This window comes from Protopterus annectens, chromosome 1.part1, assembly GCF_019279795.1.
Source record: "Protopterus annectens isolate FY-2018-M chromosome 1.part1, PAN1.0, whole genome shotgun sequence".
NCBI lineage: Eukaryota > Metazoa > Chordata > Ceratodontiformes > Protopteridae > Protopterus > Protopterus annectens.
Genome location: NC_056726.1, coordinates 602,409,967 through 602,436,318, shown reverse-complemented (window position 1 = coordinate 602,436,318; position 26,352 = coordinate 602,409,967). Strand labels below are relative to the sequence as shown.

Genomic DNA, 26,352 nt, shown 5'->3' with positions numbered 1-26,352 from the left:
TACATAACCTAGATATTCACAGGCAAATTCACTTCTACTTAAACATGACTAAGGCTTCTCGTAAATCAGACCAGTTATTTTTGGCCTATTCTGGACCTAGATTAGGATGTGCTGTTGCTAAGGTCACACTGGCTAAATGGTTAAAAGACTGCATAACCTTTATTTATAGAAAATGTAATATTCCTTTAACTACTACCATAAAGGCTCATTCTACAAGGTCGGTGGCGTCTTCTGCTGCCTTCCATGCCAGAGCCTCCTTACATGACATTTGTGCAGCTGCAACTTGGGCTAGTCCTCATACCTTCATCAATCATTACAAGTTGGATTTGGCCTCCAGGGGAAGAGCATCTTTTGGTTCTGTGGTGCTCAGGAATGTCCTTCCATGAGAGCCTCCCAGGAATAAAGGTAGCTGGGGACTCTGTCCCACACGTAAGGAATGAACGAGGATTAACAATGTCAGATAAAGAAGTTATGTCATACCATAACGTTCCATCTGTATTGATGATCCTTGTTCAGTCATTACGACCCTCCCTCCTTCCCCCTCCTGTGGCTTTTAGTGGATCTCACCATTGGGATCTGTTAGATCATTTGACCAGAGGTAGTCTCTACCTTCTTTTGATTTGCAAACTCAATCTGAGGTAACAGGGAGAGGGGAATTCTGGGTAAGAATTTAGCTCGATAGTTGTGGCTTGCGCGAGCTTGGAAGATGGCCGGCTCAGTTCCAAGGTCGGAACCGACTACCTACACGTAATCAACGAGGATCAACAATACAGATGGAACGTTATGGTAAGACATAACTTCTTTTTATTGCAAATGGTAGTTTGACCAACAGCAAGGCTTTTAGGAATGGTTATAGCTAATGAACAAGTAAAGACTGCACTCTCCAAAGCCAAGAACACAGCATCCATGGGACCAGACAACATCCCAGGCTGCGTACTGCACAACCTACAGAACAAACTGGCACCCCACCTAAGTACCATGTTCAATCATAGCCTCACCTCAGGCTATGTGCCCACTGAATGGCACACAGTGACAATTATCCCACTCCAGAAAGGGGGTGCCATCATGGACCACGAAAACTACTGCCCCATTAGCCTGACGAGCCTGGTCTGCAAGACCATGGAACGTATCATCTTGGAGCTTATAAACAAAAACATAGGTAACCACCAAACCCTGGACCCCACTCAGTTTGGGTTTGTACAAGGTAGATCATGTCTATTAAACCTGATTGACTTATTTGAAGCAGTCACTAGAGCCATAGACGAGGGCTAGGTAGTGCACACTGCCTATCTTGACCTCGCCAAGGCTTTCAATACAATCCCCCACTCTGTAATTATAGATAAACTCACTAAACTGGGCATAAATCCCTGTGTCACAAGATGGGTGGCCAACTGGCTCACTGCATGAATGCACACAGTAAAAGTAGCCAACTCCAAGCCCGACTTCAGACTAGTGACAAGTGGAGTACCACAGGGTTCAGTCCTACGTCTTTTCCTGTTTGGTATCTACTTCCCTGAAGTGCAGGCCAATACAGAAGGACTTTGGCTAACAAAGTTTGCAGATGACTGCAAACTGGGAGCCATAATAGAATTACCTAATGATGTAGACATTCTACAAAAGGGCCTCACAGAGACAGATGCTTGGTGTCAAAGTCAGGGCCTCAAGCTCAATGCCAAGAAGTGCACTGTTAACCCCTTTGGGAAAAACTCAGTACCCATGAACTACTACATAGGCGGTAACTCACTAAACACTGAAAGTGTGATGAGACCTCAGGACACAGGTGGACAGTAGTCTCTCCTTTGATAACCACATCACCACAGTGGTCAGGAAATCCTTCTATGCGGCAAACCTCATCACAAAAGGGTTCTCCTCTAGAAAAAAGGAGGTCATTGTTCCTCTCTACTCATCCCTCATCAGACCCATTATAGAGGACGATGCCCCGTTTGGCATGTCTCTCACAAGACACTTACAACAATTGGAAAGGCCACAGAAATACCTCACTAAGAGGATTACTTGCCTCAAACAGATGCCATATGCAGACCATTTCAAAAAACTCCAGCTCTACTCCATCACATATCGCCTACTCAGAGGCGACCTCTACCTAACATACAAAGCTATGTCAAACCCAGAGCCGTTGGACATGCTACACTTAAAGAAATCCCAATCTCTCCAAACCACATGCTCCAGAGACCTAAGCCTTATCACCACAATAAACAGAGCATGCTGGAGGAATAGATTCCAGTCCCAGAGACTTTCCATATTCTGGAGCAAACTACCCATTCATGTCAAGCAAAGCTCCTCATTGGCCCTCTTTAAGAAAAATCTTGACAACTGGATGGGAAATAGAAAATTCACCCCAGGGATCATGTCTGTAGCAGTGCTTGACAGGGGCACAGGAAAATAATTTTCTTGGGTGGCGAAAGCCAGGGAACCTTTTTGGCTAGGCTTATATAGGCCCCAGGGCCGATAGCCTAATACCTAGCTATGAACCTCTGAACCAAATATATATAAATACTCTCAGAGATTAAAATATTCTTTGACCACAATGAAAAGTTTAAATATATTTAATAATAAATAAGAAAATAACATGAAAATACTAAATATCTGTTTACATTAAACACCAGAGTTTCAATCACAGGAAATATTAAAGTAACAGACAAATTGATGCACACAGATACAGAAAAACAGTACTTTACTAATCTCAGTATATTTTCCTGACTGATCCAAAGAATTATTGTTCCCTGGTTCACTTACTAGAGCAAGGCAAGATGAAGTAGATGAGGGGTACTTCTCTTTCAGGTTCCAAAAACAGACTGCAATGAGACGTCAAGTCTCATCTAGTATTAAACATAATTTTTGTCCTAGATTACAGAATGTTATTGCATACATCTGGTCATCTGACTTCTGGCTTTCATTTTAACCCATTGCTAGAAACTGCCAGGATTCAGCACATATGTGTCAATAATATACACACACATAGAGTTTGTTCAGATCTGTTGCAGCTTCTGGAAGTCCTAAAACAATTTCAAACCTCCACCCTTTCAGAGAAGCAATTAGTTCACCCCAAAGACAATACAGAAAGCTTCCTAGTACAGACTTTTTGTCTCTGGCTGCATTGAGAACTGTAAGATGCAATCGTTATGGCCTAAGCCAGGTAATTTAATTTCAAACTATTTTCAACTTAGGTGGACTGAAATTAACCTCTTCACTTCCAGTATTCACTGTTAAAACATGTACATTTAACAGTTACAATAATACATGCATATTTCTTTTTCTGTCCAGCAGGGCACACTGTTGATAATTTTTTAAACACAAGCAGCTTTACAAATATATTTTTCAACACAAGCATCTGTACAAATCAGTTTGATATACAAATGACATATAATTCTTTACAAAGTTCCAGCTAGCTGTGTTGACATATGTTACACATCCACTGCTGTACTTCTCATGGCATAGTTAGCAATACCGCACATTGTCATATCTTCCCCCATTTGAAGACTCAAGCTAGTTTTTCAAGTGACCCTTGAGAAACGTTGCTTGAGAGGAATGAGCCTGTCTGGGAATACATTAACCCATACCTTGTCTAGAGAGCTAACCTGCATTGGCATTGCTAACCCACTGTGGTGCTGCACTGTCATATCATATGCCTGTAACCCTAGGCTCCACCTTAGTAACTTGGCATTTTGCTGGCTGGCTCAATGTAGCCAAGGTTTTTTTTTGTGTTTCTGTAAATACGGTGAACTTCCTTCCAAACAGATAGGGCTGAATTTTCTGCAGTGCCCATACTATGGCAAGACATTCTTTTTCTACTGCTCCATAACGCTCCTCCATACGTTGGAGTCTATGGCTGAAATATACCACTGGGTTCTCGTCTCCCTCTGAGGAAGCCTGGCTGAGTACAGCCCCCACCCCATGATTTGAAGCATTTACCTGCACAGCATATTCTTTGCTGTAATATGGACTGGCTAGCACATGGGGTCCTCCCTTCTTCTTCTTCTTCTTTTGGCTGTTCCCGTTAGAGGTCACCACAGCGGATCTTCTGTTTCCATTTCTTCCTCTCCTCTGCATCATGCTCTTTCACAGCAACCGCCTGCATGTCTTCTCTCACCACATCCATAAACCTTATCTTAGGCCTTCCTCTTTTCCTCTTACCTGGCAGCTCCATCCTTAGCATCCTTTTCCAAATATACCCAGCATCCCTCCTCAGCACATGTCCAAACCAATGCAATCTCACCTCTCTTGCTTTGTCTCCAAACTGTTCAACCTGGGCTGACCCTCTAATATACTGATTCCTAATCCTGTCCATCCTCGTCACACCCAGTGCAAATCTTAACATCTTTAACTCTGCCACATCCAGCTCTGACTCCTGCCTTTTCGTCAATGCCACCGTCTCCAACCCATATAACATAGCTGGTCTCACTACCCTCTTGTAGACCTTCCCTTTCACTCTTACTGGTACCCGTCTGTCACAAATCACTCCTGACACTCTTCTCCACCCATTCCACCCTGCCTGTACTCTCTTCTTCACCTCTCTTGCACACTCACATTACTCTGAACTGTTGATCCCAAGTACTTAAACTCATCCACCTTTACCAACTCTACTCCCTGCATCCTCACCATTCCTCTACCCTCCCTCACATTTACACACATATATTCTGTTTTAGCCCTGCTGACCTTCATTCCTCTCCTCTCTAAAGCATATCTCCACCTCTCCAGGGTCTCCTTAGCGTGGTCCCTACTCTCACTACATATCACAATGTCATCTGCAAACATCATAGTCCACGGGGCCTCCTGTCTGATCTCATCTGTCAACCTGTCCATCACTACTGCAAATAAGAAAGGGCTAAGAGCTGATCCTTGATGTAATCCCACCTCCACCTTAAACATATGGGGTCCTCTCTAAGCCCCTTTAAGATTTTGGAATGCCTGCTTGCAGGCTGGGGTCCACATTACCCTGTCTGGCATGTTTTTCCTCATCAGGTCTGTGAGGGGAGCAGTTATTGTACTATAATTGGGAATGAACTTTCTATAGTATATAGTACTTCACTGTCCCCAAGAATGCCCTTACCTGCTTTTAGGTAACACAGTAGTGGTTAGATACTTAGCCTCACCCAGCTGCTGTAAGGCTTCATCTGTCCTAGGCATGGCATAAGCATCTGTGTGACTATTTAGTTTCCTGTAGTCTACAAAGAACTTGGTGCTGCCATCTTTCTTAGGTACAAGCACCACTGGGGAGGCCCAGGTACTGCTGGACTCCTATATTACCCCAGGTTTCAACATTTCCTGTATCTCCTCCCTCATAGTCTGATTCACTCAGGCACACTGCAAGGGACCTGCTTGATAGGCCTTTGGGGTCTTGCATCCACATGGTGCTGCACCAAGTGGGTGCACCCACATTTCCCAGTGAATATGCACCCATACTCTTGTAACACCACTTGAATTTTTCAAATCTCAGTAGGGGATAGCCACCGGGACATTGCTATCCCTTCCACTGAGGTGTCAGTCCGAGTCTCACTGAGGAGATCATTCGCCAGATCCCCCTCAGACTCCTCCACCATCCACTGCAAATACTCAGCACCAGGTCCTCCCTGTTATGGTAAAGCTTCATCATGTTAACATGGTAAAGTTTGTGCCACTGCCTCCTGCCTAGCATTTCTACTATGTAGTTAACATCACTGACCTTACTTACCACTTTGAAGGGTCCCTTCCAGGTTGCCTGCAGCTTATGGTGTCTGACAGGAATGAGAACAATAATCTGCTGTCCCACAGCATGCTCTCAGGCTCGAGCATTCCTGTCATACCAGACCTTTTTCTGCTGTTGCGATCCTGCCAGGTTCTTCTGGCCAAGCCCATGAGCTCCCTAAGCTTGTTGTAAGGTTTAGGACATAGGACACAACAGATCTTGTATGGGATTCACACTCAGCCTCCCATCCATCATGAATCAAATCTAAAGGCCCCCCCCCACCCTATGCCCATACAGCAGCTCAAAAGGTGAAAAACTTGTGGATTTCTGGGGGATCTCTCTGTATGCAAACAGCAGATGGGGCAAATATTTGTCCCACTCCCTCTTAAACTCGTCTGCAAATGCCAGTAGCATGGTCTTTAGTGTAGAGTTTAACCTCTCCACAAGACCATTAGTCTGGGAGTGTTAGGGGGTGGTCTTTATACCCCACAGCACTCCCACAGACACTAGGCTTGCCACCCTTCCGTTTTTTTTCCGGACTATCAGGAAATCAAACCGATTCTCCGGTAGTCCGGAAAACACTGTACAAACTCCGGTATTCTGTTTCAAAAAGGAAACAGACTATCGGAGTTTGTAAATCGGCTGATTTGCTATGCTTTTTTTACAGAAAAGCATAGCAAATTAGCCAAAAGCAGTCTGCGGGAACCAAAAAAGAGGGCGTTCCCATTACTCGGCTGATTTACTATGCTTTTTTTACAGAAAAGCATAGCAAATCAGCCAAAAGGAGTCGGCGGGAAACGAAAAAAGAGGGCGTTCCCGTTGAGTGATGCTGTCGTGACATCACAAAATAGGCGGTATGTTGGCAGGAGAGGGGGTGGGGCGGGTCGGGGTTACTGGTGATGCGAGGGGCGTGGCGTGGCTCCGGTTTTAGCCGTGAACAAAGGTGGCAACCCTAACAGACACACCAGCAGGTCTGACATGAAATTGGCACCTCTGTCTTGGGAAACCTACCCTGCTGAAAATCTGTAACAAAGCATTTGCCACCTTCTCTGCATCAAGGGAGGAAAGAGCCACTTCCTCAGGGTATCTAGTAGCATAATCTACTACCACCAGGATATACTTCTTCCCTATGGAATTTGGGGTACTCAAGGGCCCCACGATATCTATAGCTACCCTCCGAAATGGCTCCCCAATCACAGGCAAAGGCATCAAAGGAGCTTTGACCTTGTCTCCTGCCTTGCCTACTTTTTTGACATTGCTCACAGGTCTTGCAGTAGCTTGTTACATCCCTTGCAATCACAGGCCAATAAAAATTCTGCATAATACGTCTCTTTGTACACTTTATGCCCATATGACCTGCAAAAGGAATGTCATGGGTTATAGCTAGAAGTGCCAGATGGTAGGCTTTAGGCACTGCCAACTGCTGTATTACCTCACCCTCTAGCCCCCCCTCAGGGGTCCACTCTCTATACAGTAACCCTTTGTTCCAGTATACAGACTTCCCTTTTCCTTGAGAATAAGGCACATCCTTAGCTACCTTCCTCAGCCTTGTAATGTAGGGTCCAAGAGCTGAGCCTGTCTCAACTCTGTGTTTGTGACCCTTCCCAGCTCCTTTTCCACAGGAAGTCTGGTATCCTGTGACAGTGGTGCCTCACTGTCAGCCTGGGTAGTACCACTCACCTCTGCCCTTGCAGTCACTCTGTCCAAGGGAATGTCAGTACCTACCAGCAGCTGTGACTCACCTTCAGGCTCTCACTGTTACAGGTTAACTCTCTCCCTTAAATAGCCACCTCACCAGCCCTTGCTTCAGGTGTGGGGTCTGTCTGGGTCACCAACAGGGTACCAGACCCACATGCCCGTCTCCAAGCCTGGCTGCATGTAACTGCATGCACACAGGGTACTGCATTATTATAATCATTCCCTTTCAGGACATCTGCAGGGATATCCTCAAACAGATCTACTTGCTTGCTTCCTTTTCCACCCTCCCAGTCAAGGTGAAACCAGGCCAAAGGCATTTGGAATGGCCTCCTAAAGCTCTGACTGCTCCTATTTAACCACTGTAGGCTTCGGAGTGGTTATGTCAGAGGCTGTGTTTCTCTCAGCAGTGGCCTGTTTTCCATCCACTAAGGATATAAACTCTGGTGATAGTCTGGTACCCCTGTTGTCTCCAGACAACTTTGGCATAATGTTATTCCCACTTGCTGGCTCCCCTACCTTTTGTTCCCCACCTTGCCTCCATGGGCATCTGTATGCTACATGACCCCACTGGTTACATTTAATACATCTAACCCTTGATCCTGGCCATGAACTTGAACTTGTGGCTTCCCCCTGTTACTGGTGAACTCTGTTGGAGTGGTTTAGGTTGCCCACCATGGGCACCCTTATATCCATGTGCAACACTGGGTATCTCTTTCTTGTGCAGTGATGCTATGCTTGCTAAGTAGAGATTGCCTTTCTTCCCGCAGTCATCTGCAGAATTACACTCTCACGGTTTGCCAACCAGATTCTCATGTACTCAGGCAAAGTGCTATGGGCTTGTTCCCTCACCAAAATATCTGCCAGCTCTTCAGAAGTGGTGACTTGACACTCACTCACCCACCTATAAAAATAAGCAATATAATCACAGACACTCATCTGCCTTGCGTCTGTGCTCACAAAACTTTTTTTCTTTAAGCTTCAGGTGTTAACTTAAAACAGTCTAGTAAACATTATTTTACTCTATCATAGTTTAAACAATCAATATCAGCAATTTAGAAACAGCAGTTACAGCTTTACCATGGAGTAAGGGTCAGAAACTATACCCAGAGCCCTTGGTCAATATTATAATGTTTACATACTCTTTCAAATATATGAGTAAAGCTATCAAAATTATCACACTCTAAACTGTGGAAAAAATTTACTGACCTTTATTGCTTCTGGGGTTCAGTTATTTCCTTCCCCTTTACCTCCATGACCCTGACAAAGAGTCAGCATCTCCCACTCATGTTGGTGCTGTTTCTCATTTTCTTCAGTCTCCAAATGCTGCAGTTTGTCTGCTGATTCTTATTCCAAATGTTTGGCCTCAAGTTCAAATCTCTTTAACTCCAAAAGGGTTTTTAAGTTCACTGAGGAAAAAGTGAACTCTCCTGTTTCTGAGGGCTGCAGATTTCCATCACCAGACTGGTTATCCTCCTGACTGCTGGTCTGAGCTGCGATTAAGGCTGAAATTATTTCCTCTTTAGTCAAATTGGCATGCGCCAGTCCTTTGGCTTCGCACACATTGGCCAATTGGTTCTTTGTCAGCTTGTCATAATCCTCTGCCGACATCTTTGCCTGCTTTCCCTGACTAAAATAAACTAACAAAAAACAAGTGAAGATGAAACTCTGTATGTTTACCTTGTGGCTGCTGAGAGTACACACACCTTCAGTGACAACTGCCTACAGGCTACAGAAGTTCAATTAATATCCACACCACTGCTCACCAATATGTGATGTCCCCCATTTGGGGCAGAAATCAGGGAGTCTGAATCCTCCCTTCCAGATGCAGCTCTTTGCATCAAGCACAATTTCCCTTAAGAGCACACTGGGAACACACTCAGTCCGTGGACTGAGTTCCTATCTCTCTCTCTCTCTCTCTCTCTCTCCAGGCCCACACTGGAAGAGCTGTAGAGTTGAGTCCTCAGCCTAGTGTCCAAGCCAAGTCCTTCAGCAACCTCACTGTGAAACCAGTGCTCTGTGTCCCTGCTCCAAGTAGCTGACACACACACTCTTTGAGATTTGATATGGACACACACACACACACACACACACACACACACACACACACACACACACACCTTGGAAAGGCTGGCACAGATTTATTTGCTCTGCTACCCTTTGCCCAGATTATAAGGTAACTACTGCCACCAGACACTCCAAACCCAGCTACTCTAAGGCTCTTACAAGGGTACCCAATTATACTGAGTGAAATAAATATTAATACAAATGGACTAATGAGGCAATGCTCTCAGGAGTGGCCACAATTTCACAAAGTAAATGTAAGTACTCTCAAAGGTTAAAATATTCTCTAAAGGACCAGCCACAATGAGAATTTTAAAAGAACATGAAAATACTAAGTATCTATTTACAATAATCACCAGAATTCCAATCACAGGAAGTATTACAATGACACAGATGAATAGATTCACACAGATGCAGAAAAACAGTACTTAACTAATCTCACTATATTTTTGACTGATCTAAAGAATTACTATTTCCTGGTTAAAGCAAGGCAAGATGAAGTGGGTGAGAGATCCTTCTTTGTCAGGTCACAAAAACGGACTGCTTTGAGACTTCTGTCTGGTATTAAATCATTTTAGTCCTGGATTACAGAATGACATCACATACATCTGGTCATCTGTGTTTGGTTCCCACATAATCCCCTTTACTGGAGGCTGCCAGGATTTAGCACAGATATGTTATCTTACATACCTAGAGCTTTGCTAAGATCTGGTGCAGCTTCTGAAAGTCATTACATAATTTCAAACTTCCACCTTTCCAGTGCAGCAATTAGATCACCCCCAAGGACAATACAGAAGGCTTCCTAGTACAAACTTTTTGTCTCCGGCTGCATTGAAATCTGTGAGATACAATCTTTATGGCCTACCAGGTAATTTAATTTTAAACTATTTTTCAAAGTTAGCTGGAGTGAGATTAACCTCTTCTCTTCCAGTATATTTTGTTACAATATTAATTTCAACAGTTATAACTGAGTCTGACATACAGGTGTATTTCTTTTTTTCTGTCCAGCAGGACCAACTGTTGGTACATTTTTAACACAAGCAACTTTACAAATACATTTTCAATACAAGCACCTGTACAAATCAATTTGATATACAAATGACATATAATTCTTTACAAAATTCCAGCTAGCTATGCTGGCATATGTTACACATCCACTGCCCTACTTCTCCTGGCATAGCTGGTAAAACCTCACATCATCACAAGGTAATCAACTTAACCATTATTACAACTACCATAAGTGGTAGATAAATCATCCCTGCTCTTTTCGACAGGTGTCATGGGATCCAGTACATACAACTCAGCTACTGCTATGGGAGCCTTTACATCTGCCTACCACCAGCTCAAACAAATGGGACCTCAGTTTAATGTCTCATCTGAAGGAAGACACACTCAGGATTGCAGCACCGCCATTTATTCGGCACTTCTGTGTCAGTAATCAATCCACCTGGTGTGGGAATAGAACTCAGAGCCTTCTGCAGTTCTAAGCATTTTAATTCCAGTGCACAAGAACAAAAGAGATGTTCACAACTGTGAGCTGTACAGAGGTATCAAACTCCTGTCACTCTGCATGAAAGTTCTGGAGAGGGTGATCACTAAATAAATATGCTGAGTAAGAGAAATAAAAATGGGAGATGAGCAGTTTGCATTCCAATTAGGATGCAGCACAACCACCTCGATATTTGCAGTGGGCCAGATAGTGGAGAAGAAGCTAGAGATGAGGAACTGGGCACTCCTAGACTTGGAGAAACCAAATGATAAGATACCAAAAAGGCTGAATTGAATAGGTCTATGATGGTTCTAAGTCCTGGAAGCATTGGTAGAATTATGGGAGGCAACACGCAAGGACCCAATGACTTAAGTTTGAACTGTGTTTTTACTCACAGTGGTGTTTCCAGTGGGAGTGGGTGTGCATCATGGTTCCCCTCTGAGCCCACTGCTGTTGGTACTGCTGATGGAGTACATTAGCAAACAGGCTGGAGGAGACAGATCACCAAAGCTTCTATATGCATAGAATATAACATTTTAGGCAGACTCTGAACAAGAACTTCAGCAAATGATAGGGGAATGGAATTCAAAACTGAAGGAAGGTACATGGGATGAAACAGAGTACCAATAAGACAGTTGTAATAGCAGCAATCAGGAAATCAGAATAAGTTGAAAATTGAGACAGAAGGGAAAATAGTGGAACAAGTTAACAGATTCAGGTATCTGGGAGGGGTGGTTGAGAAGAAGGGAAGTCTGAATGAGGCAGTGAAAGCTAGAATCAGAGGAGCTGCAGCCAAGTGGCACAAAGTGTCAGGGGTAGTGTGTGACAGCAGAATGCCAAAGAAGCTGAAAAGTAAGGAGTACAAAATAGTGGGGCGACCAGTACAACTGTATGGTACAGAAACCTGGCCAGTGAATGCAGAGCAACTGATGATACTAGAGGTGATGGAGTTGAAGTGCCTGAGATGGGTGGTAGGCAGATGAAGAAATGAGTACATCAGAGCAGAAGCTCAAGTAGCTCTAGCTGCAGGGAGTGTCATAGAACAGATTTTTGGGCAAATGGGTTATGATGGTCTGGGCAAATGTGCTGGAAGGCAGAAGACAGTCTGGTGAAGAAGATTTGGAACAGGCAAGAAGAGACTAAGATGTTAGGAAAGTGATGGATGGATTGTGTAAGAGAAGACCTGTGACAGTCCGGGCACAACTGTGGAAGAATGTAGAAGATGTAAGAATGTATTAGAGTGGCATTGAATCGAGAGAGATGTTGACAGCTGATGCAACACCCTGACCCCATGTAAAAAGAAAAATGGGAAGGATGAAGATGATGTACAAATATGTTTATATATGTTTTGGCTGTGCTTCTCTTGTAAGTTCCATTGCAGCACCTCTTTGTATTTATTCTGTAGTCTGGGTAAGTAAAACCTTGTTTCAAGCAATTCCAACTGTGTATTCTCCAGTTCTGATCTCTGGGGCTTGCTCTGATACCCCTGTTATCCTTATGTTATTTCTTCTGGGCTTACCTTCTAGGTCATCCAGTTTTCCTGTTTTTAACTGTAGCTTTTTTCTATTTCTGTCAGCCATCTAATGTGTTCTCCCAACTCTGATTTAAGTGCTTATCTGTCCACTTTTGGTCTTGGATTATTTCCTTCAGCTTGTCTCTATACTGGTCACCTGCTGTTTGTCTCATTAGGACTGCATCATCAGTGATGGGCCTCAGCCTTTTCAGCGGTTTGCAAAGCTGCTCTTTCTGTGCAGCTGCTTTAAACTTTAGCAGCTGTTTCTTCCTGGTCTGTGTTTCATCCAGCCTGTGATTTTTCTTGTTTTTTTTTACCTGAAACTGCTCAGTCAGGTACTTTTTTCTCTAAAACCCTTTGTCCATAGTGTTGACCGTAAGTAGCCATTTTGCTTGGAGTCTGTGTCACCTTCTCAAGCAAAAGATCTTTCCTCTAGTTATTCCTGAGGCCTTTCCTTCAAAAACCCATTAATTCTAACATTAATTCTAACCTTTTTCCTCTCTGCTGTTCAATAATGCTCTAGGAAGAGGGGGGGGGGGGTAATAGATGAGGACCAAGGTCTTCATCCTGCAAATAGTGCAGATATTTTACATACCATCTCTTCTCCATCCCCTGTGAGGGCCGCACAATGGCAGCCCTTGGACGTGTACACCTCTGAGTTTGCAACAACAAGCAAGTGTGTTGCATGAGGAAGAGTTCATGCTCTTATTGCTTCTGCTGGCTTTCTTTGACATGTGGCCTCTGCTAGATGTAAGCAGTACAGCAGAAAGTATTGCCTTTCTGCCTCCAGGATGGGAGTGCCAATGGCATTCAATCATACCTGCCTTCCCCATCCAGCTCTGCCAGTGCTTATATTGCTAGATAACCCCAGGTCAGTCTTGGTCCTAGTCAAAGTTTTATAACTCTGTGCCATGGGCCTGGCATTAAGCCAAGAGATAATCAGTTGTGCTGCTTTACACAACTCCAATAATAGATAAAGTAATGCTTTATTTGTGAAGTTAGTAAGCCTAAGAATTTGTAGAAAGAAAATTACATTTTTTAAATTAACAGAAGCCACTGATAATGTATTGTGACTTTTGGGCAAGAGTCTGCTATAAATACTTAAAACATGTCTGTATGCGATTAAACATTTAACTTTCTGTAGCAACACAATAAGTACCACATTATGGTCTGGAACAAATGGGACCACAGCTTTTTATATAAGCTGTGTTCTTTCCTTGTCAACCTTTCATATTCAAATTAAAATTCAAAATTCAGATTTAATAGCATGTTTAAAATTCAAGTGAAATACAATAAGACAATTTATAAATACATACAGACATACAATAGTGGGTGGCCACGGTGGTGCAGCGGTTAGCATTGCCACCTCACAGCAAAAGGTTCTCCGGTTCAATTCTCGGCTGGGGTGCCTTCTGTGCGAAGTCTGCATGTCCTCTCTGTGGTCACCTGGGTTTCCTCCAGAAGTTCCAGTTTCCTCCCACATCCCAAAGACATGCTGTAGTTGGATTGAACACTCTAAATTGGCCCTAGGTGTGAGTCTGTGCCTTTTATGGAAGGTTGGGCACCGGGCTGGTAACTCGATGCCGTAAAACACCACTGCCAATCGTTCTGCGGATCATTGTTCTGCTGTGGTGACCCCTCACTAGGATAAGCCAAAAGGAGATGATGATGGTGCAGACATACAGTACTTTATATTATCTTAAAAATGGAATAAATATTAGATCACTAGAGATTGCAGGCAAAGGAAAAAAGGTGACTTTCAAAGTACATATTAAAGCTGACCGTAGTAGTAGACTTCTTTTGCTACTGAGCACAGCAATTCTAGAGGTGTGTCACCTGGAATGAAAGATGGTTAAGGCCTGAGGAAACCAAATATGTGTAAGAAACATCCAGCAGTGATTAGCAGCATGTAAGGTCCTGGTTAGTATGTAAGGGATCAGGGCTTTTTTAGGTAGAGAGACTTCTGTCATATCAGGCTAAGTACGACATCAAAACTTCAAAGGTGATTTGTGACTGAATTGTCAGTTAGTGCAGACTCCCTAGAACTAGCCTTCTATGTTAATTAGATGTATAATTTCATAGTTTGGTGTAGAGTCCCTTATCTTTCTGGGATAGTCTAGTTCTGAGTTAGGAAACCCCAAGCAAAGGGAATTACAATTATCATTACTAAATTGAATCCTACAGCAGACCTCAAACAAATTCCAGAAAACAAACCCTTCTGGAAGAAACTTGTGGGACACTTAAAAATATTCACAAATGCAACTGTCAGCATGACCCAGGTTAAAGTTTAGTTGTGTATATTCTTGTACAGTACCAGTTGTAATATATGCACATAGCTTACTGAAAGTTGCAATGAAAATATGTATATAAATGTGAGAAATTATTCTTTTTTTGCATTTCAGAATTCTTTATAAAGTTTAATTTTGTTATGACACTCACTAATGTAAGCAACATGATTCTTCAATTTGGTTATGACATTCTGAATACCATATGCATCATGGTTTATATAGTGCTTATGTTTGTCTACCATACATTACCTTTACTGCCCAGTGTACATTATTTATGTATTGCCATTTGGTCCAAGTTGTGCCTGAAACGAGTCTTCAGTACAGTGTACCTACCCCATTAACACATGAAAAATAAATAATAAACCCTTCTGTGGTGAGACCAGTGCATTTGCTACAGCAGAAGTTTTTTTTTTTTTTTTTTGTGAAAGAAAGTACTTGATTTGGGTTATATTTCTCAGGTGGTAGCAAGAAGTCCTAATCACAACTGAAATGTGGTCCCTGTACTATCAGTCTAGTACTTTCCATTCTTCATCCTCTTCATAGCTATCCTTACTTCCTCGGAAGGTTTGGAGACAAAGCCAGAGAGGCAAGATTATGTTGTTTTGGACGTGTGCTGAGGAGGGATGCTGAGTATACTGGGAAAAAGATGCTAAGGATGAAGCTACCAGGTAACAGGAAAAGAGGATGGCCTAAGATAAGGTTTATGGATGTGGTGAGAGAGGACATGCAGGTGGTTTATGTGACAGAGCAAGATGCAGAGGACAGGAAGAAATGGAAACAGATTGTCCTCTGTGGCGACCCCTAATGGGAACAGCCGAAAGAAGATGATGATGACTATCAGTCTAGTACTGGGGATAATTCTGAGTTCACACAGTCAAACTTGACACCACCATACCTCACTGAAAACAGACATTGAAAATAGGAACATATGCCCTTGACATGTAGGTACATCCAGTTAACAACATGGACATCTAATTACCTTCAAATTTAAATACATAGCACATAACATTTTCCTGCTTCCAGTTGGAATGTGGGATAACACTCAGAAACACATTTAAAAAAAGAATGAAAAATATAAGTACATTATCAAATAGACAATAAAACATCTGTAGATATTCGTGGTGTATTGCAAAATTCTACCACATAAGGACATTTATTTTTGCTTCAAAAAAGGAATGTGTAAGATGTGGCGTCCTTCTTTATTGTTGCCACTGATATGTTGGTCATGCATTATGGTTTTCTGTGTACTAGACACGTTCACAAATCATGCATGATGAGGGGGATTCAGAGAATTGAGTGTAGGGGTAAATCAACTTGAAAATAGGGACATGCTTCCAATAATATGGAGATCCTGTGCAGGGGTAAATCAGGCCTGAAAATAGAATGTTTCTGCAAAATAGGAACAGTTGAGAGGTCTGATCACCACCATAAGTAATATAGGGTTCAAAACTTGACAGGTGGCATTCCTTGAAATGGTATAAATTGCGATGGCCTGTTTTAGGTATGTTAAGTTTCAGATAGTTAACGTATTTATTATTGTTGAATAAACACTGTTGTGTGCATGTGTATTCCCAAACATGCATATACACACATACCCAAACACACACACACACACACAGACACACACACACACACACACGTACGTGCATACACACAAACTGTCTCGCTCTTTCTCTGTACACTCATCTATGGACAGTTAAGAACATGGCCAGTTTGCTTATTTACATCTTTAGTATATGGGAAGAAACAAGAACGCCCAGCAATAACCATGTATGTATGTGGAGGCCATGCAGACTCTACACAGAAGGCACCTCAGTCAAGAAGTGACCTGGAGAACCAAGTACTGTGATGATGCAGTAAATCTAACCAGTGGAGTACTGTGCTGCCCTTGCATCCATCTTTTCAATACTGCATCTTTAATTACAGATTACTGGTTTGAAAGCATTGGCAGCAGCCTTTCAGACAAAATACTTACTAAGTTCTCACCAAGTGTTGCCAATCTCACCCAAAGTTCCAGGTGAGTTCTCACCAGTTACTGTAACTTTTGATAGCTGTTAAAATCTCCCTTAAAATTTAAAACCATTCTCCTATAACAACAGCTGTATGCTCCTTAACTTGAGGCAATAATGCACAGATTATGCCCCCCTTAAGCCATTTATATGTCCTCTTAAATTGTTCTTAATGTTTTCCTAGCATTTCCTTCTAGATTTTGCCCGGGCTCTTAAATTTTTGTAATGGACTATCACCAAAGGTTGGTTCCACTCTGAAAAGAAATAATGGCAAATGTAGCATTTGTAATTAAATGAACATTGATTATTATTTTTTGTAAAGGCTCATTTGGCTTGTATTTTTATGTGATATTTTTTCTTTCTATTTTTTAGGTACAGTCATTAATTCTGAAGCTTCAGAGGCTCCAAGAAAAAGCAATAGAAGAGGATGACTATGGCCAAGGTATAGTATACTGGAGAGGATGCAGACAATTCCAGTCTAAAACAACATGCCTTTCTATTCCTGGTTACACTTATAGCAGGTTATGCATGCCTTCCGTTCAGTTTTTGTCTTATTATATACACAGATTAGAGAAAATATGGATGATATTGGGATAAACTATAGCAGTAACTGTTAAATGCTTCAGTGGTGGTCATACTATTTTGTCTAAAGTAAGTTGCACTTTTTTGGAAACAACTTAACTAGCTTACATTTTTATATGCCCAGTGCCTATGCTCCTTTGGATAATTTCTACCGTATGTGTGCTGTCTAGCTTATTGTTCCTTATACAACCTTTAACAGCTGTCACCTCTTCTTCTATAGCAATGTCTTTGCCTCTGTCAGATGTCATAAAAATTCTCAACATTTAACTCAGTGATGAAAGGCAATATTCAAAGGAGCAATTTATTTATTTATTGATATTTGATTACTAGGAAAGTAACCTGATATAGTTAGGAGCCCATTTTCATTGGAGGTCCGGGGAGAAAAGCTCCAAAGTATTATAAAACATTTTAAGAACAATCATTTAAAATCTTTAAAAATAATACAAAAAAATCCTTAGTTTAAATAGTTATACCAAGTTAGACCTAATATGAAAACATTGGTTTAGAATAGGTACAAGTTACCATTTTCTCTTACTCTGTTTCTCCTCCACTCTTTTCATCTCTACCCTATTCAGTTCTGTTCCTTTTACTGTTGAGATTTAAGTATGTACTTTTTTGTACAATTGTGGATATTTAATGAACTGCTTATTGTAAACTTGTTTCTCTTTTAAATTATCTTTCATTCTTTTTGTTTTTGTAATTTCTGATTTAGCTATATCTTAGAGTAGTAATTTTTTTATGTAATGTACTTAGTATATAGTGGAGCTTTTCTCCTCTAGTAATTTTTTTTATGTAATGTACTTAGTATATAGTGGAACTTTTCTCCTCGGGCCTCTGCTGAAAATGGACATGTATCCAGCCAGACTAGCCCAGTCAACAAATGTAAAATAAATAAAATAAATAAAATATGATGATGATGATTTAATATTTAGAGAAATTTTAGCCAGTTTATAGAAAAACTAAAGGAAAGTTAGTGTAATACAAACAGGAGATGCATTATGAAGTGAGAGAAAGCATGCAAGCTTATAGTATATTGAGACAGAAAGCCAGCGCAGAGAAATTGCTAGAAGTAAGGAAATGAGTGGAGAAAGGAGAGTAAGGCTGTAAGGGCTGAATAGGTACCTGTCCATATTTAGGGATATAGTTTATACTGGTGTTAAGCAAGAACATAGACAGTTTTGTCTAGGAAGTCTTTCAGAATGGGTTTGAAGGTTGGTAGGGAGGGCATTGACTTGATGGATACAGGTAAGGAGTGTCACGTTTTAGCAACATAGTACGAGTATAAGACAGTGCCCAGCAGATTTGATAGCTTTGTGGATAGACAGGAGTTTCTAAGTCATTTGATTCAAATGACCGATTGGGAACATACTAGAATGTTATTTAATATTGGACAGTCAGATGGATGCTGGTTGATTTTATATGTGGTAAGAAGCTGTGTATATATTAGTTGATGGGGTAGTTCTTAACAATTTATGTTTTTTAATGTCGTACAGTAGTGGGTTTTGTATGGCTTCTAAGTATATATAACAACATTTTTGCATGGAAGTGTTTCTGTAAATATTTTTATACCCCAAGTAAACTTCAGAGAATGTTTCCACATGTAGATAGCAATCATTGGAGGTGCTATGGGAAAGATGAGGGGTATTTGGGAATATGTTTTTTGGGAATGCAGTGAGCTGGTAGATTTTAAAAATTCCCTACAGGGTACTTTGTCAGAAATGTTGGGGGAGAAAATTATTGTAATTAAAGAAATTGTTTTTGACCTAGACATAGCAAGAACCTACTAGGTTTATTGTTGGCTGCTAAAAAAGCAAGTACTAAAAAAATCAAAATTTAAATCAACCATAACAGAATTATTGAATGTTGCAAATGAGATGAAAGAACTAGAGGTTGGATCTTTAGAAAAGGGAAGGAGCAAAATACATAGAAATGAATAGAATCAGTGAGTAAAATGCTCACAGAATAATGTTCAGGACAAATAAAATTTTAGGGAAGGCATGACATGAACAATCTATGTAGTGTTAAATTAAATATTGATTGTTAAGAAAAAAAACATATATGCATAATGCATGAAATGGAAAAAAACTTTGAAATTGGTTGTTTTCTATTTTATAACTGTATGTGTACCCATGTCACTGCATAATGTGTGAAGTTAATAATGGTGTTAAAAAATAAATTAAAAAGAAAATAAAATCAGAGATGATGTTTGTTGTCATGTATGCTAGTGTTGTCCCACTGTGTTTAGAGTATAGAAATGCCTAACTTTGCTATGTCTCATAATGAGTCCAGTGCTGCTAAATTTTGAGGGTCACTCTAGAAAAAGAATTGCACAAGTAATCAGATATAGGGATTAAAAAGTGCCTGCATAAGAAAAGAGAGGCATTGTGATAATTGGATAAACAGTATTATGCCTCTCTGTGTCATCAGCAGCACCAAAGTAATGCATGTGACTGACATGATAGATGTCACAGCAAAGCAAGGAGGTTCAGCTGAATACGGTGCACTTGTGCTCATCCAACACAAGAAAGGTAGCATAGCAGTCAACAAATACATCAGTGTGCATGTTGCAACAAAGTGGCAACCAAGGTCATTATCCAAATAATGAAAAAATAAAAAATACTCAGTTGTATTTATTACTGCTTGGTGTAACTCATTCTAAGCCTTTTGGTTTAAACACTTGGGCTTCGGACCAGTTGTTTTGCACTGAGAGGGTTTGTGGTCTGCACTGTTGTGGCAGAACAGGTAGCTTACATCCTTCTAGGTTGGGAACTGCTGATTGAGGGCTCAGTGTCTGTTATTCTAAAAGTGTATTAATTCTGGTTTAAGCACTTGGGCTTTCAGGCCAGTTATTTTACATTAAGAGGGTTCGTGGTCTGCACTCTTGTGGGAGGAGAGGCTGGACTCTGCCCTTCTGAGCTGGGAATTTCTGGTTAAAGGCTTATAGTGCATGCATATCTGAACTGCTTCTTACTTAAGTTGGTGCCTTGTTTGCTGTGGCATAGACTGGATTCGGGCCTGCTGGATCTAGCTTTGTTTGTGTAACTTGAGCACTAATCCGACATTCTCTAAAGTATTCAATTGTATTTATTACTGCTTGGTTGTAACTTGATTAAAGTGTAGCTATCATTCTAAGTCTTTTGGATTAAGCACTTGGGCTTCAGACCAGTTGTTTTACATTAGGAAGGTTTGTGGCAAGCACTGTGGTGGCAGGACAGGTAGCTTTCATCCTTCTAAGTTGGGAACTGCTGATTGAGAGCCCAGTGTCCAAGTGTATTAGTTCTGGTTTAAGCACTTGGGCTTCAGGCCAGTTATTTTACATTAAGAAGGTTCGTGGTCTGCACTCTTGTGGGAGAAGAGGCTGGACTCTGCCCTTCTGAGCTGGGAATTTCTGGTTAAAGGTTTATAGTGCCTGAATATTTGAACTGTATCTTACTGAAATTGGGACACCTTGTTTGCTGTAGCATAGACTAGATCCAGGCCTGCTGAATCTAGCTTTGTTTATATGCTTGTTGTTTGTTTGCTTGTTATTTCCCTGGAACGCTAATTCCACCTAATACGCGGCTTCTCAGCTTCTGTGGATCACTAGTGATATCTGCATTGCTTACTGTACTTATTTCCTTGTTTCACTTGAAAGAAAGTCACTGTTTGTCGTTTTTGCATTTAGTTACTTGTAACACATTGCACTCAAGTTACCTGGCACTTGCTCACTAAAGCAATTATATAAGTCAGCACTAAAAATTAAAAGCACTACACCCTCACTCCCCACTGGCCCTTGTTTTCAATTATTAAGGAATTCCCAATATTATTCTAGCATGTCCAAAGGTCAGTTGTCAATCTCCTCTCCGGTCCAGCTGGTGAATCTGGGAATCTTGAGGCAATGTTATAACTGCCTCATGTACACAGACAACCCTCTCCTCCTCCCACATAACACAAATACTTGCGAGAGATGCAGCTATTTAGCCAAACTGGAGGCTGAGCTCTCTCAACTCAGGACTGGCAAGACCAGACAGGAGGAGAAGGCAACTACACACACCACAAAACCAGCCTCACATAATGCTACCACACCACTGAATCAAACACATAAACACACAAAGACATACTCGGAGGCTCTGAGTAAAAATTTACCTAAACAGCAGAGGCCTCCAAAGCAGAAACCCAAACAACTGCTACCTCAAAACACCCCACAAGCAACACATAAACCACAAAATCAGTGGCAAAGCAGTCACAGCCCTTAAGGCCAAATACAACACCAAACATACTTGTCATAGGTGACTCCATAGTCAGACACACTGACGTCTCACTCACCAGGCTGAACAAGGAGAGGGTCACAGTAAGCTGCCTATCGGGCGCTAGAATCCGCCACATAACACAAGCACTCGGGTCACTCCACAGCAAGTACAAATATGACACAGTCATTGTCCATGCTGGTGTGAATGACCTGAGACGTACCTCCCTGGACTACATGAAAAGAGACATAGAGGAGCTCTCTGATTATGTAGCCCAGGCAGGTATGACCCTGACCCTGAGCAGTATCCTTCCTTCACCAAGAATGATGCCACAATATAGAGACAAGATGATCAGCTTTAACAATTGGCTTAATGTCTGGTGTCATTCTAAGGGGATCCAGTGTCTGTCTGCCTGGGATGACATGCTTGACAGGCCACGCTGCTTTGCAAGGGACGGCTTGCACCTGTCACCCCTGGGATTCCAGATATTGGCTAAGGCTCTTGCCACCCCCATAGTGCCTTTTTTAGGCAAGGCTCAAATTCTAAACCTACCACCCTAGAAAACAAAAATGGGAAGAAACTGAGGGTAATGCTGCTCAATGCCAGAAGTCTAAATCTCAAAATGCACGCACTCGAGGCCCTTCTCAGTATGGAGAACATCGATGTCTGTGCTGTAACTGAAACCTGGTTCAAGGCTCCTGAGAGCACCCTGGCACTATTAGGTTTTACCTCATATCATGCATTCCGGCCCCAAAACCCGGACCACACCACAAAAGGAGGGGGTGCATCCATATTCATAAAGGATACCCACACCTCCAGGTTGGTGGCAACGCACGAAGCTTCGGAAACCATCCAGGTGCAACTAACCATAGGCAAAACTGCTCTACAAATTGTAGCATGCTACAGGCCACCCTCTCAAACTCAAGAACCCCACACAACCTTCCTGAAGACACTGGAGGGTATAAATGTATCTCCAACCACCATCATATTGGGTGACTTCAACTACCCGAATATAGACTGGGAACATTACTCAACCCCTAACTTTCTAGCCCAACGGTTCCTGGAGTTCATAAATTCAAATGCCATGGAACAGCTAGTCACTGTTCCCACGAGAGGAGAAAATATACTAGATCTCATTATCACAAACATGGGGACAAAATGCTCCACACCGGAAGTATATCCCTCATTGGTGAGATCTGATCATAAACTAATCTCACTGGAAATCCACATCCCGCCCCACCCCAAACAAAAAAGACCACAGTGAAGAACTTCTCTAAAGCAAACTTCACACTACTCAAGACTGGTGTGGTATCCTTCAAGGCCCCTGAGCCAGTGGAAACCACAACCCAAGCTGCGGAAGCCCTTACAAATGCCTTCTATGAACACCTCCAGGACTGCATGAATCAGGCAATCCCAAATAAAACCAAGACTCTTTCCACAAAGGGCAAACGTCCAGTCTGGTGGACCCCAGCCATTAACAAACTTTACAATAAGAGGAGAAAGCTATTACATGATAGAACAAAATCCATAAAAGGGAAGTCACCCCTGATCATTATTAATAAAAAAATACGAGCACTCATAAAATCAACTAAGGCCAATTTTGAGAGAAAAATTGCCATGGATTCAAAGGACAATCATAAGGCCTTTTTCAGCTATGTTAGGAACCTGGGTAGAAACTCCCAGATATGCTCAGAATTAGTCCAAAATGATACAAAAATCACTGAACCCACAGACATTGCCAACATACTGGCAGACAGGTTCAGTGCAAACTTCACCCCCCTCAAAAGCCCAAAAGGAGAGATAACTATCCCAGCGGAGTGTAGCCTCCCAGACATCTCAAATGCGCAGGTGAAAGCTGCTCTCTCTAAAGCTAAAACACAGCATCAATGGGACCGGATGGTGTCCCCGGCTGTGTGCTACACGAGCTAAATGAGGAATTAAACCCGCACATAAGGCAGCTGTTTAATCTCAGCCTTACCACAGGATACGTGCCCAAGGAGTGGCGTATGGCAACTGTGGTCCCACTCCACAAAGGCGGTGCCTCTACGGACCCTGGTAATTACTGCCCCATAAGCTTAACAAGTCTAGTCTGCAGAGCTATGGAGAGGATCATAATGGAGCTCATAAACAAAGATATAGGGGACTTGCAGACATTGGACCCGACCCAGTTCGGCTTCGTCAAGGGCAGATCATGCCTTTTGAACTTGGTCGACTTCTTTGAAACAGTCACCAAGGCCATTGATGAGGGAAAGGCGGTCCATACAGCCTACCTTGATCTTGCAAAGGCTATCGACACAATACCCCACTCGGATATTGTAGAAAAACTTACCAGCTTAAATGTAAACCCATATGTCACAAGATGGGTTGCAAACTGGCTTAAGGACAGAACCCACAGGGTTAGAGTTGCTGGCGCTATGTCAGACTCCAAGACGGTCTCAAGTGGTGTCCCACAGGGCTCGGTCCTTGGCCCCCTATTGTTCAGCATCTACTTCTCAGAAGTACAGGCCAACATGGGAGGACTTTGGCTGACAAAGTTTGCAGACGACTGCAAACTGGGCGCCATAGTGGAAAGTGCATCGGACATGGATATCCTTCAGAAGGGACTCACGGAAACAGATAGCTGGTGCCAGAGCCATGGCCTGAAGTTAAACGCCAAAAAATGTATAGTCATACCCTTTGGGAAAAACAAGGCAACCCCAAGCTACCATATAGGTGGCAATCCACTAAGCACAGAAGAGGTTATCAGGGACCTGGGGACCCAGGTTGACAGTGGCCTTTCTTTTGACACTCACGTTGCTAAAGTGGTTAGAAAGACCTTCTACATTGCCCACCTGATCATGAAGGGATTCACATCCAGATCTAGTGAGGTCATTGTTCCTCTGTACTATTCACTTATCAGACCAATGATCGAGTACAATGCCCCATTCGGGATGTATCTCACCCGACATCTGCAGCAATTGGAGAGACCCCAAAAGTTCCTCACCAAAAGGATAAAGGGACTCCAAAATCTGTCATATGCTGCCATATTGAAGAAACTCCAGCTCTATTCAGTCGCATACCGTCTGCTCAGAGGTGACATGTGCCTGACATACAAGGCCATGTCCAACCCGGAATTAACGGACATGCTCCACCTCAAAAAATCCAAATCCACTAAAACCACTAGAGCAAGCGACTTAAACCTTAGCATGGATATAAATAGGATGTGCTGGAGGGATAGATTTATCACTCAGAGACTCCCTATGCTGTGGAATAAAATCACGGTCCATGTGAGACAGAGGACCTCGCTGGCTCTGTTCAAGAGAAATCTTGACCTGTGGATGGGAGATTGTAGGTTTACCCTGGGAATCATCTCTGTGTCACTGCTGGACAGAGGCACAACAAACTAATGGGCACAGTATTTTTTCATATAAGGGGTGGCGTAAGCCACAAAACTTTGGGCTAGGCTTATAAATGCCTTAGGGCAGATAGCCTAGTATAAACCTATGAACCTATGAAATGATGAGAAATGAAGCAGAAATTGGAGAATAGCAAGCAGAGAGAGAAGCACAAAAGGTATCCATAAATTATGAAAGGTAGGAGAAGGAAGGAAGGAAGGGTATTTTTTGTTAATAAAGAGACCCTTTTGCAAGCATTACAAAAAGGCAGGTAGGGGGAGAATGTAGTGAGAGACAGATGGAATAGATGGTAAAGGGTAAGCAGGTGCAGAAAGACAAACAGAATCCAGACACAAACAGAAAGGGGTGGTGTACACTCAAAAGATTGGGAGGACTGGGGATGGACACTTACAAACAGAAGATGGCCAAATAGTGATGGGGAGGCCTGGACAATGAAGAAGGAATGGGGAATGACACATAAGGGAGGGAAACACCAGGCTGGGGATAATGTGGATTCCTTGCATGGCTGGATGACAAGCCAGCCCAGAGGGCAAGAAATTCAGTCATCACTAGTCATCACTCACCTGGTTGGTTTTGCTCCCCTGGTGGCTTAATAGTAAGGACTACTGGTCACAAGACAGTAGGTAGGGACCACTAGTCACAGGACTCTACCAGTTGTGCTAGAAGGCACTCCATGTTGCTGAGGGGAAATATCTAGTTGCCAACATACCTTGGAAGCAGCCAGCCTTTACAGCTGACACTGGGAAACCTCTAGAAACTCATAGGTTCATAGGTTCATAGGTTCATACTAGGCTATCTGCCCGAGGGCATTTACAAGCCTAGCCCATAGTTTTGTGGCTTACGCCACCCCTTTAGTATGGGGAACTATACCCATTATTTTGCTGTGCCTCTGTCGAGCAGTGACACTGAGGTAATCCCTGGGGTATATCTGCGATCTCCCATCCATTGGTCAAGATTTCTCTTGAACAAGGCCAGCGAGGTGCTCTGCCTCACATATACCGGGATTTTGTTCCACAGCATAGGGAGTCTTTGGGTGATGAATCTATCCCTCCAGCACGTCCTATTAATAGCCGTGTCAAGGTTTAAGTCTCCCGCCCTTGTGGCTCTGACGGATCTAGATTTTTTGAGGTGAAGCACATTCATCAAATCTGGGTTTGACATGGCCTTGTATGTTAGGCAAAGGTCACCTCTGAGCAGGCGGTAAGCGACTGAATAGAGTTGGAGTTCTTTCAGTCGGGCAGCATAAGACAGATGTTTGAGACCCTTTATCCTTTTGGTGAGGAACTTTTGTGGCCTCTCAAGCTGCTGCAAGTGTCGGGTCAGATACATTCCGAATGGGGCATTGTACTCAATCATTGGTCTGATGAGTGATGAGTATAGGGAGACTATGACCTCCCTTGATCTAGTG

The 26,352-nt window shown here is 42.4% G+C and overlaps 1 protein-coding gene across 1 annotated transcript in view; it reads left to right on the top strand.

Moving 5' to 3' along the window:
- DISC1 (DISC1 scaffold protein) overlaps positions 1-26,352 on the top strand; it is a 2,387,713-nt gene that overhangs the window by 580,726 nt on the left and 1,780,635 nt on the right. Inside the window, exon 3 of the mRNA XM_044077020.1 lies at positions 17,114-17,183. Within this exon, the coding sequence (XP_043932955.1) occupies positions 17,114-17,183 (70 nt within the window). The remainder of the gene's footprint in view (positions 1-17,113; positions 17,184-26,352) is intronic.